We start from the raw sequence: 19,151 nt of genomic DNA, 5'->3' as shown, positions 1-19,151 counted from the left end.
GATTCTAAAGCCAATTTAAAATAACCACAAGAATTTTGATTCTCAGTCTACTTTGAAATCCACCTGAATGCAACATTCAAGAAATAATTTTTAAACTTATTCCATGTGCTAGTGAAAGAAAAAGAGCTTAATTTCAGAAAATTGAGTTGGCTACTTTAGATTTTGAAATGCTCTAATTTATTTTGCAAATATTTTATTTTAAAGATATAGTTGTCTCATTCTGTCACCTAGGCTGGAGTGCAGTGGTGTGGTCTGGCTCAATGCAACCTCCACCTCGCTCTCTCAAGGGATCCTCCCACTTCAGCCTTCCAAGTAGCTGGGACTACAGATGCATGCCACTATGCCTGGCTAATTTTTTTATTTTTAATTTTTTTGTAGAGCTAGAGTTTTGCCATATTTCCCAGGCTGGTCTCAAACTCCTGGGATCAAGTGTTCCACCCACCTCAGCCTCCCAAAGTGCTGGGATTATAGGCATGAGCCACTGCATCTGGCCTAAAGATGAACTTTAAATTAAGAAAGTATCTTTAAAATACTTGGTAGGAGCTTTTAACCTTTCAGGAATATGACTCAAATTTGATTTGGCACCATAACATGAATAATATAAATTGCTTATGTGGAGGTACTAATAGAAGATAAGTTGAATATTTAACTTGTCTCCTTCTCCTTCTCCTTCTCCTTCTTCTTCTTCTTCTTCTTCTTTTTTTAAGACAGGATCTCACTCTGTTTTCCAGGCTGGAGTGCAGTGGCATGATCATAGCTCACTGCAGCCTTGATCTCCCGGGCTCAAGTAATCCTCCCACCTCAGCCTCCTGAGTAGATGGGACCACAGGTGCGTGCCACCATGTGTAGCTAATTTTTAAATTTTTTGTAGAGATAGGTCTCCCTGTGTTGCCCAGGCTGGTCACAAACCAGTGGGCTCAAGCGATCCTCCTGTCTTGGCCTCCCAAAGTGCTGGTATTATAGGCGTGAGCCCCTGCCCCAATCCCTGTCTTCATTTTTTGATTGAAATATAATTTATATTCAGTGAATGACCAGATCTCAAACGTGCCTTTCAGTCAGTTTTGGCAAGTAGATGTCACCTTAGAAAGTTCCCTTTGGCTCCTTCTCAATTTACCCTTGCTCCACTCTCTACCTCTAGAAGTAAATGCTGATCTGAGTTTAGTTTTGCCAGTTTGGGACTTAGAAGCAGGCAAAACTAAACCCTGATAGTGGAGAGTTTAAGCTGATGGTAAAGCCACGTGATGCTTTCTGTACAGGTTTGTATTTCAGGGCCCTGCTTTCCTTCTTGGTGTATGCATGTGCTGCTCACATCCACTATTTTGGAACAGCCTTGATGAATCAGCAGTTGCTATTTAGATTGGCTAATTGGATCTACCTAGGCTAAGCTAATTCACTGATTGGAATTAGTCAATAGCTGATATATGAAATCCTACAGTATGTATATTTTCTTGCCTTGCTGCTTTTAATTAGCATAATATTTTTAGATTTATCCGTGTTTTTGCATATATCTATAATTCGTTCTTTTTATTAACGAGTAGTAGTCCATTGTTTGACTATACCACAGTGTATCAATTCATTATATTGTTGAACATCTATCTTATTTCCAGGTTTTATCTAGTATAAAGCTTCTACCAGCATTTGTTTACTCATATTTGTGTGGGCATATGTATTCATTTTTTTAATACCTGGCTGTACAATTGCTGGATCATAGCATAGATGTATGTTTACTTAAGAAACAAAAGAGTTTTCCCACATACCATTTTACACTCTCATCAGCCATCTATGAGTGTTTCAGTTGCTCCACATCCTCTTCTACATTTTATGTTGTCAATCTCATTTTAATCATGTCAGTGGGTTTACCCATTGGGGTTTTATTTTACACATCCTTGCCTGATGACTAATGATGCTAGGCACTTTCTCACATGCATAGTTTTTATTTGTCTATTTTCTATTGTGAATAATCTGTGTCCTTTGCCCATTTTAAAAATCAAGTTGTCTTTTTATTATTGAATTGCAGAACTCTGTATATATTCTGAATTTAAGTCCTTTGTCATGTGTTGTGAATATTTACTCACAGTCTGTAGCTTGCCTACTTTTTTCTTGCCTTTTCTTATGAGCAGTTTTTATTTTTGATTAAGTCCAATTTTTCCATTTTTAAAATAGTGTGATTTTGTTTTGTCTGTTCCAGGGTTGTGAAGATTTTCTATAGTTATTCTTCGGTAGCTTTGTTGTTTTAGCTTACATATTTTGACCTATGAGCCACCTCAAATTGATTTGTGTGTGTGGTTTAAGATAGTACCATTTGTTAAGGAGAGTTTTCCTTCTCCATTGAATTGCTTTGGTACCTTTGTCTTTGATATTATATATGCAGGTCGATTTAGGTACTCTCTGTTCTGTTCCATTGGTCTGTTTGTATATCCTCTTGCTAATACCGTATTATCTTAATACTGTAGTTTTATATTAAGTCTTGAAGTCATGTCATGTATGCCTTCCAGTTTTGTTTGTTTTTAAGATTGTTTTAGCTATTCTTGTTTCTTTTGCCTGTCCAGGTAAAATTTTAAATTATCTTGTCAATTTTCAGAAAAATCCTGCTGTGATTTTAATAGGGATTACTTTGAATCTATATATGAATTGAAGGGACATGGAATAACAATCTTAAAATTAAGTCTTCAATCCATGAGCATAGTGTATCTCTTTATTAATTTAGGCCTTCTTTAATCTCTCAGCAATGTTCTATAGTTTGAGTGTACAGTTCTTACATGCTATTTATTAAATTTACCCTTAATACTCAAAGTCTTGAAACTATTATAATTAATGTTGATTTTACATTTTTCTAATTGTTTCAGTTACTATGTAGATTACAATTAATTTTTAATTTACTTTGTATACTGTAACATTGCTAAATTCACTTTCTAGTTCTGCTAGTTTTCTTTTGGATTTATTAGGATTTCTACATACATGGTCATATCATCTGTTAATAAAAACAGCTTTACTCCCTGCCCCCCAATTTTATGTCTACTTATCATTTTCTTATTTTATTTAACCAATTAGAAACTCTAGCACAATGCTGAATAGAAGCAGTGATTATAGACCTCCTGCCTTATTTTTAAATCTTAGGCAAGAGTTAAAAATAAAAAATATTTAAAAAAATAATTGCCTGGTATCAGTGTAGAGGTGGGGCATGTGTGGCTTTTCTGGTCCTTCTCAGCAGCATTTATGCAGTGTTTGGATTGGAGATAGACTTCTCTGGGTTCTTCTGCTCCACTTCCAAATCAAAAGAGGATCCACACACGTCTGTCATGGAGGAGGTCTCTCTTAGGTCTCCTCTTCTGCCACCAATCTTTCTTGTTGCCAGTCAGTGGAAGCCCTTATGTAAGAGTAGGAGAGTCAGTGCAGACACCCCTTTTGTCCAGGGCTTCTGAGGATTCTGTACTCTCAAATTGGGTCACAATTAGCCTTTAAAGATTAACTAAAATTTTATCTGTTTTCTTCTTGCCTGCTTCTGTGGTGGCCATCTCTTCCTCTTTGGTCTGCCCAAGGTATTATAGTATTGTGTTCCGTCTCTGTGGAGGAGTTTGTCAACTTTGTATTGCAGTTCATCAGACTGCCTTGTGACAGCACTCTAGCTAAAAAACGAAATCACTATTTTGTAGACTGTCTGGTTCGTTCTCATTGTTATAGTGGGAACGATCTTTTTTTATGGCGTTCTATGTCTAAAGTAAACATAGAACTCTATGTGTTTTAAGGTTTTTAAATGATATTTCTTTATATTGTTAACTAAAAGTTGGTGTAATGCATTTGATTTTTAAAATCTCTTATTCTGTGAGCCTGAGTTCAACCTCTCAGCATCTGTTTCCTCTATTACTAGAAATAATGATACTGGAAATGCTTGATTAATTGATGAGCCCCAATTTAAAGAAATATACAGGTATTTCTATAATTTATAGAATAATGAACTATGAGTCAAAAAACAGAGTTGGAATCTCATCAGATTATCAATATATTCTGAGATTCAGTTTTTTGCTTTTCTGGGACTGGAGAGGTAATTCTCGTTTTTATCTGCCTCTCAGTGGACATAAGGCTAAGATGAGAAGAGGCATGCAGGTGTTATTTGTAAATTTTTAATATGCAAAATAGATAAGTTAATGATAAGCTATTTTCAGAAAGGAATATACATAATTAAAATTGGAAACTTTGAAATGAATTTTTATTCTAATAGCTTAACATTCATAATATTTTATGACCTTTTTGTAGTAGGCAGGAGAGGGCATATTTTATACATAGAAATAATTGACAAATGTATATTGAGTACCTGCTATCTGGGCTGGATGCACTGCTTTTTGCTGGAGAGATACTGGAGAACAAAGTAAAGATGTTGACCTAGTGACACTTACATTCTAGTTGAGAAGATAGCTAATAAGCAAGTAAACACATTTCTGATGCTTTGCTCTAACTGAGAAGAGTTCTGATCTAGGAGTTTACAGTATTTTCAACAGTCACCCTGTGAGGATCTGGAGAGTTGCTTGGGGGATTGCTGAGATATGCCTCCTTGCACTTTATAATGCAGTTCCATTCTTTCTTTTTTAAAGTCACACTTTGTTGGAAAAGTAGTATTATTCATGTTTTGCTGTGAGTCTGATCTCTTTTCCTCATGAATAGATGTTTAATTCAAACTTTTCTTGGCATTGGAAAAGTTTGTGCATTTTGGAATAAAGTAAAAAACCATTTTATTATGGAAAATCTAAATATACAAAAGTAAAAAAAACTAGGATAATAAATCCACAAATATTCATCATCCAGTTCCAACAATTATGAATTCATGGCCAGTATTATTTTATCCATGCACCCATCCAATTCCCTTCTCATCTTGGGTTAGATGAGGCAAATTCTTTGATATCCATTCATAAATATTTTTCAGCTTGTATTATAAAAGATGAAGAATCTCTTTTTAAAGCACAATCAAAATACATCACCTAAAATTAACAACTTATTAATATGAACTAATATATAGTAATTGTTCTAATGTCCATGTTTCATTATATTTGATAGAGGCTTCATTCAAAGGCAGATGGGTTTGTTACATCTTTTTTTGCTTCCATCTTTTAAAAGGATAAAGGCTTTTGTTATAAGTATGCAGAAAGAAAGTGAAAATGTCATCTGAGTTTTAAAGGCAAAGAAGTGTTGACTAAGGACTTTTTGTTCATGTTTTGAAACATGACCATATGAAATGCTGTGCTATATATATAGGAATACAAATTAATTTTAGATGTCATCCATGCCTTATAAGGAATTTACAGTCTTGTGGCTGAGTTAGAATACAAGAAAACATAATCCCTTTTGTAATCTACAATACAAGGCAATGGGATGTGTTCTATTCCAGTGGTGGAGATTAGCAGTTCTCATTCTCCATGGTCATTCATGTTAGCATATCAGGATCAGTGAAGTGATTGCAAGGTATGTTTTCTAAATACTGAAAAGAAAAAGCTTACTTTGGGAGGCCGAGGTGGGCAGATCACTTGAGTTTGGGAGTTTGAGACCAGCTAGCCAACAGGGTGAAACCCCGTCTCTACTAAAAATACAAAAATTAGCCAGGTGTGGTGGCGTGTACCTATAATTCCAGCTACTCAGGAGGCTAAGGCAGGAGAATCGCTTGAACCTGGGAGGCAGAGTTTGCATTGAACCGAGATCATGCTACTGCACTCCAGTCTGGGCAACAGAGTCAGAGTATGTCTCAAATAAATAAATAAATAAAAGAAAAAAAAGAAAAAGAAAAAGAAAAAGCTGAGAATTATTTAACCTTTTAATAATTAGAGTAGATTCAGGGTTATCTTTGTTATCACATAGTCACATTCCTTTGAATTCAAATGTACCATCACGAGTGGAAAGAAAAAAAATGACGGTGTAGCTTGGCCTTGAAAGTTGCCCATACTTTTGGAAGGTGGAGATCAGTGAGGATAGGTTATTGGGGGACTGTGGCATAGGCAACTGTGTGGAGATGTGTTTTCAAAGTTATTTCAGTTTAAGGTAGTAGAGTAGTTTAACTGGAGGAAAGGTTCATATGTAGACATAGTAGTTAGTAAGACCAGTAAAGTAGATTGAAAAATTAACTTAATTTTGTTCTTAATTATTCTTAAAATTTCTATGTAAGTAATACATATTATGTTTCTCAAAAGAACCAAATTATGTTGAATTTGATCTGTTGGTGTGTAGGAGAGAGAAGACAGAGCATCTGTGGAATATTTTATTAGTACCATCAATTTTCAATTATTAGTAATAATGGAAACAGAATCCATGTGGCTATCTGAGCTTTATAGATAACACCCAAAGCATTAATATTCAGAATTTTCTTCATCCTCTTAAGACTTAGCCTTTTACTTATATTGATAACAAGTAGAAATAATGATTTGTGTTTCATTTTGCTTTCTTTCTGATGAAAGGACTGAAAAGGATAGGTAGAATTTGGCTAATCCGTACATCCAATAATTGTAAACGTTGATCACAATAATAGAAAGTCTTCGCCTTAGCTCATTTCACTGTTCTTGTTTCTTATATTTATGTGTGATATTTGCTTTATATTTATCTTTTACTTTAGCTTTATCACTTGGACTTTGTGAGCCTCTTAGTACTAACACAGATTTTTAATTTAATTCTCCACATGCCTACGATTTAGTGAAGTTCCCACTAATCATATACAGTTCATACCTTGTAAGGTCACAAGCTAGTTTCCTCCCAGCTCTGACTAGGAGAGTAGTAAAGAATAGAGTGACACATTTGGAATGAATATATAAATGTAAGCAGGGCTAAAATTTTTTTCTGTAATTATCCCTTTGTTTTTTGTCACCAGGATCTTTTTTTTCCTCTTTTGAATGTATTACATTAATTAACTTTCAGTAAAGATAATGTTACATTAGTGACCTTCAATCTTCTGACAAGCCGGTCATCAAAAACAGATGAAAATAACAAAATTAATAATCATTTTTAGGGGATTAGATTCTTATTTTTGTTTCCTAAAAAGCCTAGCTCATTGAATTTGCTCAGGATTTGCACAATTATTGTAGCTTATACATAACCTGTGAATAAATAAAATACCAAAGATTTATGACCATACATTTTGTAGGTAGTTTTTGTTTTTTAAAGCTTAATCATTCTTTCACATTGCCAATCAAATACCTCTTCATTATAAAAATTCTGGAAAGCCAAATGTTCAGGTCTGTTTTTTTACAAAACCTGTAGAAATTTCCTTTAGTGATGGAGCTTATATGTGAAGATATCATGGAGAGTCATCCCCTGACCCCAGTCATTCTCAGTTCTAGATTTCCCAATGCTGGGATTATCAAACAGCTTCAGAGAGAACTGGTGAGGTTGGTTCACCTCTCAGCTAACATGGCCTGCTTCTGTTCATTCACCTAGCTTTTAAACTGTTAACATGTAAGATTTGATTTTATCAGATTATTTCTATGTGGTGTAGAAACCAAACTGGGTAGAGTTTGAGCCAAATATGTCCAATGTGCTTAATCACTTATATCCAACTTGTATGCATTTGCCTCAGACTCACAGACTGCTTCCTAATCTTGTCCTCCAAAGCTCAGTGGCAAGTCTGGTTTCACAGTGAAACCATGGTTTAGGTACAATGGCAATTGATATGGAGAAAAAAGCAATGAGAATAACATTCCTTAAGAGGTGGCAGTATGTGAGTCAGGTATTTAAGGTTTCATGAACTCCACAATCAGCCCATTCAGAAATAAGAGAATAGAATACAGAAAAAAAATTGATCAAACCAAAAGCTATTACTTTTAACATTTTGGCACAATTTTGTGAAGTCTTTTGGTTTATGGATTTTTTTGGTCCATAATTAAAAGCACAAGGTATATGAGATTTTTTTTCTTACAATACAGTTATAATGTAAAATACTTCATAAGCATAACTTTTGTTGTTGAGGAATAAGTCAATGCATGATATAGTAAAATTTACCCAGTCTCCCATTTCTGGACATTTATATTATATTTACATTTATATTTTTTCCAATTTTATTTTTATGTTGGGGTCCCAAAGACCACCCCAAGTTTGCTGATTCATTAGAGGGTCTCACAGTACTTAGCATATGGTTGTAGTCATGGCTAAGGTTTATTACAGTGAAAGGTTACAAAGCAAAATCAGCAAAGGGAAGAGGTACAGGGAATGAAATCCACAGGAAACCGGGAGCAAGAGTCCGATAGTTCTCTCCCAGTGGAGTCAGAAAGGATGCCCTGAATTCCTCCAGCAGCAAGTCATGACAACATGTGTAAAGTGTTGTATACCTGGGATGCTTGCTAAAAACTTAGTACCCAAGATTTTTATTGGAGCCTAGTCACATAGGCATACTCTGCCTAGCATGTACCAACATTCTGGATTTCTGGAAGGAAAGCAGGTATTCAGCAAAAACCATATTGCTTGCACAATTGGTCTGGGTATAGTGAGACACCCTTATCATTTAGGGAAAGTTTTATATTAGGAATTGTTTACCTGCTAAGTTCTAAGATATCAACCAAAGGTCAACTTTACAAGCAGATGTTGCTAAGAGTAGCAGTCTCAAGCTTGCTATATTAAGTGTTTTCTGCATAATTATTATAAATAATGCTATAATAAACAATTTTGTTAATCTTTAGTCACATTTCAGATAATTTTCTTAGGAAAGACTCTTAGAAATTGGTATTTAAAAAATATGAACATTTAAAAGAATTTAATTACTGACAATTACTTTCCTAAAAGTCTTTTCAAATTTTCATTTTCATCAGGGATGTATGAGTTCAGGCATCAAAGCCTTGGCTAAAATAGGTAAGGTACATATGATTCATATATCAATATATGATAAACTTGGAATAATTCTTATTTTTTTAAAAATCAAATTATGTGAGATAAATGAAAAACTAATTAATTATTGCTTCCTTTTCAGGTAGACCACTAAGAATATGCCCTTTAAATTATCACTCAGTGTCCACTTTTCCCCAGGACCTCTGTCTTTCTTGCTTAGAAACCTATACTTCACTGTTATCTGTAAAACATGTATTATCTAGTTCACCGTAACAATCATTTGTACTATAAAATTAGTGCATATCCTGTTCCAGTAACTGTGGTTATGCAAGCAGCAAAACAGTGCCTGGGACACAGTCCCAATCCTGCTGGAGTTTGCAGCCCATTGCCCGCAAGAACTGCGTTTGGCAGAGTGCTTCCTGACAAAGATGACAAGTATGCTGCCATCCAAGCCAGATAGTGGCCCCTGCATTGCAGAAGTCAATCTTTGACAGACTTGTCATCAGGACCTCTGATTTTCTTAATCAAGAGTCTTCACTTTGTAAGCCTGAGACCAAAGCTTTCTAAAGCTATTATGACACAGCAGGCTGTCTCTCTCCTTTCCTGGGAAGGTAATATGAGTTCTCACTTTTACCTAATGATACTGTGGTTCACACCCTGCCCACCCCCGCACCCCACACCCGCTCCCAAAAAGGTGCCATTGAGGGCATATTTAAAGGAAACATTCATTTTATTACGTATCTTTATTAAAGGAAGTTTAAACAAATTGTATTTTCTCATTTGCAAATACAAAATGTTCTCTTTAGAAAAAGATGAGTGCAATTTAGTCTTAATCTAATGCTTCCTTTGAGGCAAACATTTCTAAAATTCATTTTGCTTTCTCCATACCTTGCTTTTGCTCATAATTTTAACATAATTTTTGCCCACTTTTACCTAAAATTATATAGACTTATTTTTAATGTATTCCCTCTAAAATTGCCATTAGTTATGATTAATTGCAAAACATTTGGAAAATACAGAACATTATCATGACAGCCATCTAGTATTCTGCTGCCTAAAGACAATTGCTTGTTAATTTTTTTTTCTCTTAGTTAAGCCACCTAGCTTTATAGGAACACCCAGAGGCTGTTCCCATGATATAAGCAAGAGCTTTCTGAAGGGCAAGGTCATGATTCAGGTGATTCAGTTTGAATTGCTAAAATGGAGAAAACTCATATTTAAGTTATAAGAAAATCAAAATCGCCATTATATTGGGTCTCTCGGTACATGTTCAAGCCAAATAAAATGTTTAGTCTTTGCAAGTGCATAACAGAACAACCTGGTTATTGTTTCTTTGGATAATCATAGAACAGGATTCAGTTTGAAAGCTCATTCCATTTGAAGTGTGAGTGAGTTCAAGTTTATACCCTAGGGGAAAAAATAGTTTAGTTCCTAAGAAAGTAGAATATGCAGAATAGAAACTATGAGGTAAAGCCAGGCAGGACCACACTTTAAGACCAAGCTATAGAATCCATGTAACTACACCTGATCCTATGAGAACTGAGTATATTGGTGAGGGGAAGAACTGCTAGTTCTCTTATACAGTGGTTTCTAAATTCTTTTATTGATTCATGCCTCAGTCTTTAGTTAAGTGTTTTCTGAGCAAATTTTCAGAGCACTGATGTATTTGATAATGATGTTTTTTCCTAGACTTTACACATGGAAGGCAATTAGGTTATAAAATTTATTTAACTTTTCGTTTTCCTGAAAATTCTGTTGGTGGTCTATTATTTATTGATTCTTTTGCTGTTTCGCAGAAGAAATTTGAGAATAACCTGGAGTTTATACCTTTGCAGATGTTTTTCTTCTTGAATACATATTAAATTTTCTTTATTCTTATCATTTAAGTTTTCTTTACTCCTGTAATTTTGCCAAATATACTTGTATGCAAGTCTCTTTTAATAAACTTACCCCATAATTCAGTGAACTCCAATAGTCAGATGATTCAAATCTTTTGTTCAGCTCAGGAAATTATTACATAGTATGTTTTCTTCGTTTCTGATTGTTCTAGTTTCATCTTCAGTAATGTGTGTGGTTCCTTTGATGGATATTTATTTTTTGTGCTCTTTAATCTATAATCTTCTCTCTTATAATTCTCATCTTTGATGCTTTTCTTCTGCATTCTAGGAGTGCTTGCCAAATCCAGTCATTTGATATTCCATGCTGTCACTTATACTCCTACTAACTCTGAAGTACATTTTTATTCTGCCATTACATTTTTGGTTTCTTTGTATTTCTTCCCTTTTAAAAATGCTAATTCTCATTTTTATTTGACTTACAATTATTATTATTGTTAAACTTTTAGTTATTTCTTTATTGTTTTGGCTTCTATTTCAAAGAGTTGGCTTATTATAATATAGTGAGAATGCCAAGCACTTTTCTATAATTTTCCCCTGGGTCTAGCAGAATATTTTTAGATTTAAACACTTTTACTGAATCTTTAGAATTAAAGACTGTGTTAGTTTCCCTATGGCTGCTGTAACAAATTACTGAAAACCTGGTAATTTGAAACAATCCCCAATTTTTTCTTATATTTGTAGAGGCTAGAAGTTTGAAATCAATTTCACTGAATTAAGTCAAGCTGTCAGCAGGACTAGTTCCTTCCAGAGATGCTAGGGAAGAATCTGTTTCCATTGCCTTTTCCAGCTTCTGGAGGCCACCTGCATTCCTTGACTTATGAGCCCTTTTTCACATCACTCCATTCTATTTTTTGCCTCATCATATCTTCTCTTCTGTAGTAAAGTCTGCCTCTGCCTCTCTTGTAAGGACACTTGTGATTACATGTGGTGCCCATCAGGACAATCCCGGATAATCTCCCTCCCCATTTCAGAATCCTTAATTTAATCACAGTTGCAAAATCTCTTTTGCCATATAAGCTAATAACATTTATAGGTTTCAGGGATTAGGACGTGGATCTCTTTCTGAACAGTCTACCACAGAGACCTTTTCGCTTGTGTCAGAGTCGCAGGTAAGCTTCAAGATAGACCTGGGTTCACACAACCTCTTACCCTCTGAACTTGACCAAGGGACATAATATGTTGTCTCCTCTGTTAAATGCAACATCTGCCTCATTGGGTTATTCTGCAGCATAGGTCAGGTAATGTGTGTAAATTGTTTAGTAATTTGAGCCTTCAATAAGGAGAAATTGATCTATGCAGTGAGTGATTACAAATAGAAGGAACGTGTGGATTTTTCTCAGCCCTGAGAAAAATCTAGTTCTATAGTTGATGATCAGGTGTCAATGCCTGGTTCTCTGCCTAATTCCCAGTAACTTGCAGACATCTGTCTCAAACAGTTGAGCTCTGCCGAGGTGGAGACTTTCCTATTCCATACCTTCGTTCTTATTATTTTCAGCTATTTACCTCATGAAAGATTACAGTCTCCATTATGCATTGTTATCAATACCTGCCCTCCCCAGCCTCCACACAGAACTCTTTCCTTTCCATAGGGCTGTATCAAATACTGCTGCTGAAGCCAGGGCTGCTTTCTTTCCTAGTTGATGTCTTGGAGCTGTAGTGTCTAAGTGAATTGTGGTAGATAAAGGTAGGAAAAGGGAATCAGTTATTTTAAAGCAGCACCTACATTGTAGAGAAACATTTTTTGTTCTTTTTTTTTCTGTATTTTTTTCCTTGGGAGATATTAAGCATCTTTCTACCATCTTTCAGATTAGGGAGGGGTAAGTATATTATTATGTAAAAGTCACTGATTGCTTTCCTCAATTCACTTCCATTATCCTAATTAAATTTTCTTCTCAATTGCAAATTGGTAAATGGTTAGATTTATTTTTTGTGATCTTGAGATTTTCATCTTCTCCTTTATCATTATAGTATTTATTGAAGTTGTAAAGGGGCTGCCTCACAGCCAAAGGTAACAGACCATATTGAACCAGAAGTCATTATTTTTTTGAACAATTTTTATCTACTATTAGCTTCAAAGTATCTACCAAACTTGTTCAAATACTTGGCAATTCAGAAAGATGTTATGCAACAGTGATGCTACTGTTCTATATCACATTCTTTTCTAATCAGAATGAAGTTCCCATACATTTTCTAACTTACCTTAAGCTTGTTTTGCTGCTTAGTATTTGCTATCTACAAACCTCTGGTTCCTTCAGATGGCAAAAAAAGGATTAGAAGTATGTCTTATTTGCTATAAACTCATATATATATATATATATATATATATATGTTTATTAAGTATAACTAACACAATCACAAGATCCCACAAAGGTCCCACAATAGGCTGTCTGCAGGCTGAGGAGCAAGGAGAGCCAATGCGAGCTCCAAAACTGAAGAACTTGGAGTCTGATGTTCGAGGGCAGGAAGCATCCAGCACGGGAGAAAGATGTAGGCTGGGAGGCTAGGCCAGTGTCTCTTTTCATATTTTTCTGCCTGCTTATATTCTAGCTATGCTGGCAGTTGATTAGATTGTGCCCACCCAGGCTAAGGGTGGGTCTGCCTTTCCCATCCCACTGACTCAAATGCTAATCTCTTTTGGCAACACCCTCGCAGACACACCCAGCATCGATACTCTGTATCCTTCAATCCAGTCAAGTTGACACTCATTATTAACCATCACAGCACAAAAAGTGTTAAACAGAACATAGTATGAAAAGAATTATCCATATTTCTTAGATATTTTATAACATAGAAATGGTATCCATGAGTATTAACTGGCATTCACTAGATGTACATAATTTAGTCTATCGAATCTGTCAGGACTCAGAACACGATACCCCAAAAATGTGGTGCCTTGGCATGCTGAGTATTTTAAGCTGCAAGAATTGAGAGGACAGTAGAAGCAGGAAGCCCTCTCTGGATTTTTCTCCCTAGAAGCTGGACATAGAAACTAGAATTCCTCTCCTCCAAAGCTAGCGATAAAACCCAGGAAATTCACTCTCGACTTCCTCTCTTCCCTCCTGAAGACTCTCTTGTGACAAATGTCCTGCCCCATATCTGGAAGCCAAGAAAAATCTGAAGAAATAGGCCTTGCTGAGTTTCCCCTAGTTTACTAAGGTCATACCACATTTTGTCCAATCATACTTCTACATAAAAAATACAGTTCTCCCTGAGTCTTTGTGTCTTCATTTCTGAAGCCTCCTATGTTACACAAAACTTTGATAAACAAGCTTGTTATACTTTTCTCTTGTTAATCAGTCTTTGTTATAGGGATGTCTCCTCCATGAACACTTCCAATGGGTGAGGAAAATATATTACTTTTTCTCCTCTACAAATCTTTGTTTTCATTGAATCCTTTTGGAAACAGCTTATTATAAACAAACAAAAGAAGGTGGTTTAAGTAATTTTAGAGTAAATGCCTTGTTCATTTTGTACTATAAATTCAACACATATGAATTGATTTAAATGGACATTTTAGTCATTAATTCTAAAATTTAAACTAATGTAACAGATGGAATTCAGCCACCCAAGCAAGCTTCTGGGGTTTGATTATTCAAATGATTAAGATGCTATTTGTCAACTCTAGTTTGCCACCCCTTTTAATTATATAGATAATCAAACTAAGAACTGCTAATTCTGTCTCCTAACTATTAATTGTTTGTAATTACCTACAGATTAAAACTGCATGTGCAATTAACTCAAAGAATTAATTGATCCGAGAGAATTGATAAAAGGGAAACAGAACGAGCTTGGCATAAAAGAGGCTCTAGGGACACGGGACCACTAAACTCAGTAATGTCTTTGGTTTTATCATATCCTAATAAAGACACATTTTCATTTGAACTTGCTTCTACTCTGGAAGGCAGATATACAGACTATTTCTTAAGAGCATTTGGTTTCTAAGTTGACCAAAAAACAGTGTATTTTTAAACGTTTAAAACAGTGTATGTTTAAACGTTAAACAGTGTATTTTAAACTACTATTGCCTTTGGGTCTTTTGCTGATATCCAGGTGAATTGAACCAATCTATTCATTTGCGATACTAAGATAATATTTGTCACTACAAAAATTATAGATGTGGGGATTGTTTTAACTACCTAAGAACTTTTCTTTCCTTCCCTTTTCTTTTCCTTGTTTCTCATTCCCTGACATTATCACCTGTCGTATACGATCTTTTCAGTTTTCTGTGAGTCATTTGTATAATTTAAGCTTGTAAAATAACAACTACTTATTAGGTTTTGGAAATGTCTCCCACCTGTGTAAATAATGGGCTAATTGTCAACTACATAAATTTGAATAAAAACAGAAAATAAAATTGAAAAATGATTACCATTATAAACGTCAAGATGATGCTAGAAAGTGAGGGGATATGGTCTGGTGAAAAATATCTAAATGTCAGAATTTTAAAAGCCCATTTTTTAGGATTTTCTGTTTCTTCATGTATTTATTTCAGTTGTATTCTATGGGACCTTTCACTCTTATGGTTTTGTTGGTTAGCCTTGTAGTCAATGCCAAATCGGGTTCTAATCCAAGAGCACATGCATGCGTGCACACACACACACACACACACACACACTTGGGGCACATCATTATATTCAGTTTTATGGCGCATACAAAGCAAGTGAAAGACTTTTAAGTCTCGATATGCAAATTAGATATGCAGAAAGGCAGCACACTAACATGAATTAATTTTTTTTGATGATAGTCTAAAATATTGAAGAAGCACAAAGTCGGATATCAGTATGAGTAGTTATTTAACAAATTTTTTTATGTTCAACACTAGCTACTTTTTAACTCCTTGTTAAACTGATGTGACCATTTTGGTTTCTTTCCAAATCTTGATATTGCGTTTTCCTCAGATTCATTTACTCTTACAATATTTTATTCTGTCCTGCTGACTGATAACTGGGATTACTGACAAGATTTCTTTTCCATCTATCAATATACAGCCTACTCTTGTGCACATGTGTACACACACACAAACACACACACACACACCTGGGATTCAGAAACTTTATTTCTGTGTGTCATTATCTGTGAAGATTGTTGACTCCAGGAAGGGTTTGTGAAGATTTAGTCTGATTAATGACTTTGGTCTTCATCAAACTATTAGCTTATAACTTTCGACTGACTTTGTGGAATAAACTGGAATTTGTTGCGTGTCACCTTCTGTGCCTGGCTTCTAAGGAGGAGTCATTAGCATACATCAGTATGTGAATGATTACCTTGAGGATTTTAGTGGAGGCTTTACTGCTTCCTGAAGCGGAAAAGTTATAGCTATATTTTCTAGTATGATACCTATATACTGGGAGAAAATAACGCATGGTGTTTTCAACTCTGTGAGTCTGTTTTGTGAGTAAGCAAGATAAAACATTTGAAAATGCTCTGGACTCTATTGGAAAAATAAGTTGTATAGGTTTTAGTTTCATATATTGGGTTAGACTCTTCAATGATCAAGAAGATAATCTCTTTGCCTGTAAGATTTAACCTTTTCAGACAATTCATTTTTTAATCAGAGAGGAATTTTATTTATTTATTTAATTTTATTTTTTAAATTAACAAGTGTACACATTCATGGGAGTACAGAGTGATGTTTTTATACATATAATGTATAGTGATCAGATCAGGGTAGTTAATATATTTATCATCTCAGACATTTGTCATTTCTTTGTGTTGGGAATGTTCAATATCCTCCTTCTTATTCACCAGTATTTACATAGCTACCTTATTCGCATTGCTAATGAATCAGAAACACAGAGCAATTTCAGGTAAGTTATAGTCCTTGCCTTGGAACAGTTTATAAATTCAAAATGAGATTGGAAAGAGAAGCACAATTATCTAAAATATGAGATATTGCTTATTGTACGTAATGGTGCATTAAGGGGAGTGGGTAGGTCAGGAATAATTCCCATGAGCTGGAGAATTATTTGAATTCGTTAAGAGGGCTTCATAAGAAATGTAGGGGTGTATACATCTTAATAACTCTTGTGTTACTCTTTTATACTCCCTTGGTCTTACAAAGCTGCCAAATGAAAATATAAAGGGCATGGCCTTTCCCTTGCTATCTTCTTCTTAGGTACTAAAATGCTCAGATTCTCTACAAGCTACTCGTTATTGGCCTTTGCTTCCATTGAAGAATTTTGAGTTCGAGACCATCCTGGCTAACACTGTGAAACCCCGTCTCTACTAAAAAATACAAAAAATTAGCCAGGCGTGGAGGCCGGTGCCTGTAGTCCCAGCTACTCAGGAGGCTGAGGCAGGAGAATGGTGTGAACCTGGGAGGCAGAGCTTGCAGTGAGCCGAGATCGTACCACTGCACTCCAGCCTGGGGGAAAGAGTGAGACTACGTCTCCAAAAAAAAAAAAAAAGAATTCCACTGATTCACATTGAATTGTGATTGAAATATATGATTGTGTTGCCCCTTCTAGAGATTTTGCCTTTTTGAAAGAGTGCAGAGACTCTTGACTGAAATGGAAGAAATATATATAAAGTTAAAACGAGGCAGAATGTTTATGTACTGATTAGAATGTCTCTGAGATAACATTACCTTTTTATTATTTTATGTTACTTCATTGCCTCAAATTATGATCCTGTAAATAAATTGAAGCAATGAAGTGAGACAATTTATTACTTCTTGAGTTTTCTATAAATTTATGTAAAACTAAGCATTCCATGGATGACTTTATTAAATTGAAAGTTTCAGGAAAGACTATATAGATACACATATATACATATATATACATATATGAAGGAAAATTGGAAATATGAAAATAATTTGATTTATTTCGATGGCAGGATTGAACTGAATTTTCTTCTTTTTAAATGATTAATATCTCTGAGAAAAAATGGACAAATAAATCTTAAATCTCTTTCCTATGATTAAAGAAAAATGGTTCCTGTAGAAATCTTATGTACCAACTGCCATGAGACAGAACAAATATGTGGTGATGCTGGCTAACCTTTTGTGCTTTCGACCTATTTACCTTAAAGACTTTTAATAATTTAATTTACTTTGCAATATCAAAACTTGTGCCTTATAAAATACTGAATTTTCTTTTAAAGTATGTAACACAGAGAGGTTTTCCTTTTATTTTTATAAGTGCTATTCGCAAACATGATTTTCCTTTAAGCCTCCTTTAAAAAAAAAGAAGTTGATGTTCTTCAGGAGGAGATAGTAAAGAGAATGAACCTATAGTTTTCTGATGGGCACACTGTGCAATAAAAACACGAGAACCTTACCATATGAAGGAGCCAATTAATTGAAGCCTCTCTCTATGCAATCCTATCACGTCTTCATTTCTCTCCGATTAGATGACAAGATGTGATTTTAATATAGAATAGTGAGGCCATAATGATGATTTGCTTTACTCTTCGCAACATTAAGCAATATAATCAGTGTGTACTTTTCCTGGATAGATATTGTTTTAACCTGCATTGATATTTCTAACAGACAAAGCATTCTATGACTGGAGAGGATTTGTGCCGACAAGATCTTTCCGTTTGGCTTGTGACTCCGGTCGAGTTAGTTTCTCTCAATCATCATCAATATTTCGGGATTATTATTCTGTAAGTATTTATAAAACTGGATGTAGATTTGAATTGCCATTTTTCCAGTAAATTATTGGGTTAATTTTGATGAAAGCACTTGAGATTTTACTATGGACCTGTTTCAGTCCTAAGATAGTTCTCCACTGCAATTCATTTTTTCTGAAGCATTGCTTTAGTTTTGTTCTTGTGTCTTGTGTAAATCTTGCTGATCACCCGATCCCACAATATGCGTGTCATTTTTTATTTGAAGAGCATTAGTTAAAGCGATCATCACATGGTTTGCTCCAAATGTGTTAGCACCTCCACTATTTTTGTAATGGTATATAGACTGTCAAGAAAACATAATGAAGGCAAGGGGAGAATGTAGAATGTAGACATCTGTTAAAGGCATGATAATGGAAGGATTAAAAAATCCAAGGGCAATTTTATAACCACATGTTGATGGTTTTCTGAATGAAGACTCTAATCCAGGACATGAGAACTTGTGATCTGAAAGTAGAATTGGTACTTTAAATTCATTTATTTCTCAAAGCAAGTCCTAATATATACATGTGAATAGTAGAAGAAACTCATGTTATTCAGACATCTTTAGCAACAATTTCTTAAAAGACCACGTAATGCTATTTTACAACATTGTGTTTTGCAGTGTCTGTAAATATGTCTGGGTTTCTTACATCTCCCACATGTTCTGTTGTGTGTGTGAATATGTCTGTCCTGTCCTTTATATTCTGTATCTTTTTCTCTCTTTTCCTATCACTGATTTTTTTTTCCTGGACTTGCCATTTGCTGTTATTACAAAATACCACAGACTAGACGGATTAAACAACAAAAATTTATTTTCTTACTGTTCTGGAGGCTGGAAGTCCAAGATAAAGT

General features: G+C 34.8%; 1 protein-coding gene across 4 annotated transcripts in view; it reads left to right on the top strand.

Annotated features, from left to right (window-relative positions):
• Window positions 1–19,151, top strand: part of IQCM (IQ motif containing M) — a 471,732-nt gene that overhangs the window by 102,289 nt on the left and 350,292 nt on the right. For all 4 annotated transcript variants that reach the window (XM_055384490.2, XM_055384492.2, XM_055384491.2 and 1 more), the window contains one exon: window positions 18,178–18,293. In XM_055384490.2, coding sequence (XP_055240465.2) covers window positions 18,178–18,293 — 116 coding nt within the window. The remainder of the gene's footprint in view (window positions 1–18,177; window positions 18,294–19,151) is intronic.

Source organism: Gorilla gorilla, chromosome 3 (assembly GCF_029281585.2).
Source record: "Gorilla gorilla gorilla isolate KB3781 chromosome 3, NHGRI_mGorGor1-v2.1_pri, whole genome shotgun sequence".
Classification (NCBI taxonomy): domain Eukaryota; kingdom Metazoa; phylum Chordata; class Mammalia; order Primates; family Hominidae; genus Gorilla; species Gorilla gorilla.
This window is presented reverse-complemented; position numbering and strand designations above follow the sequence as displayed.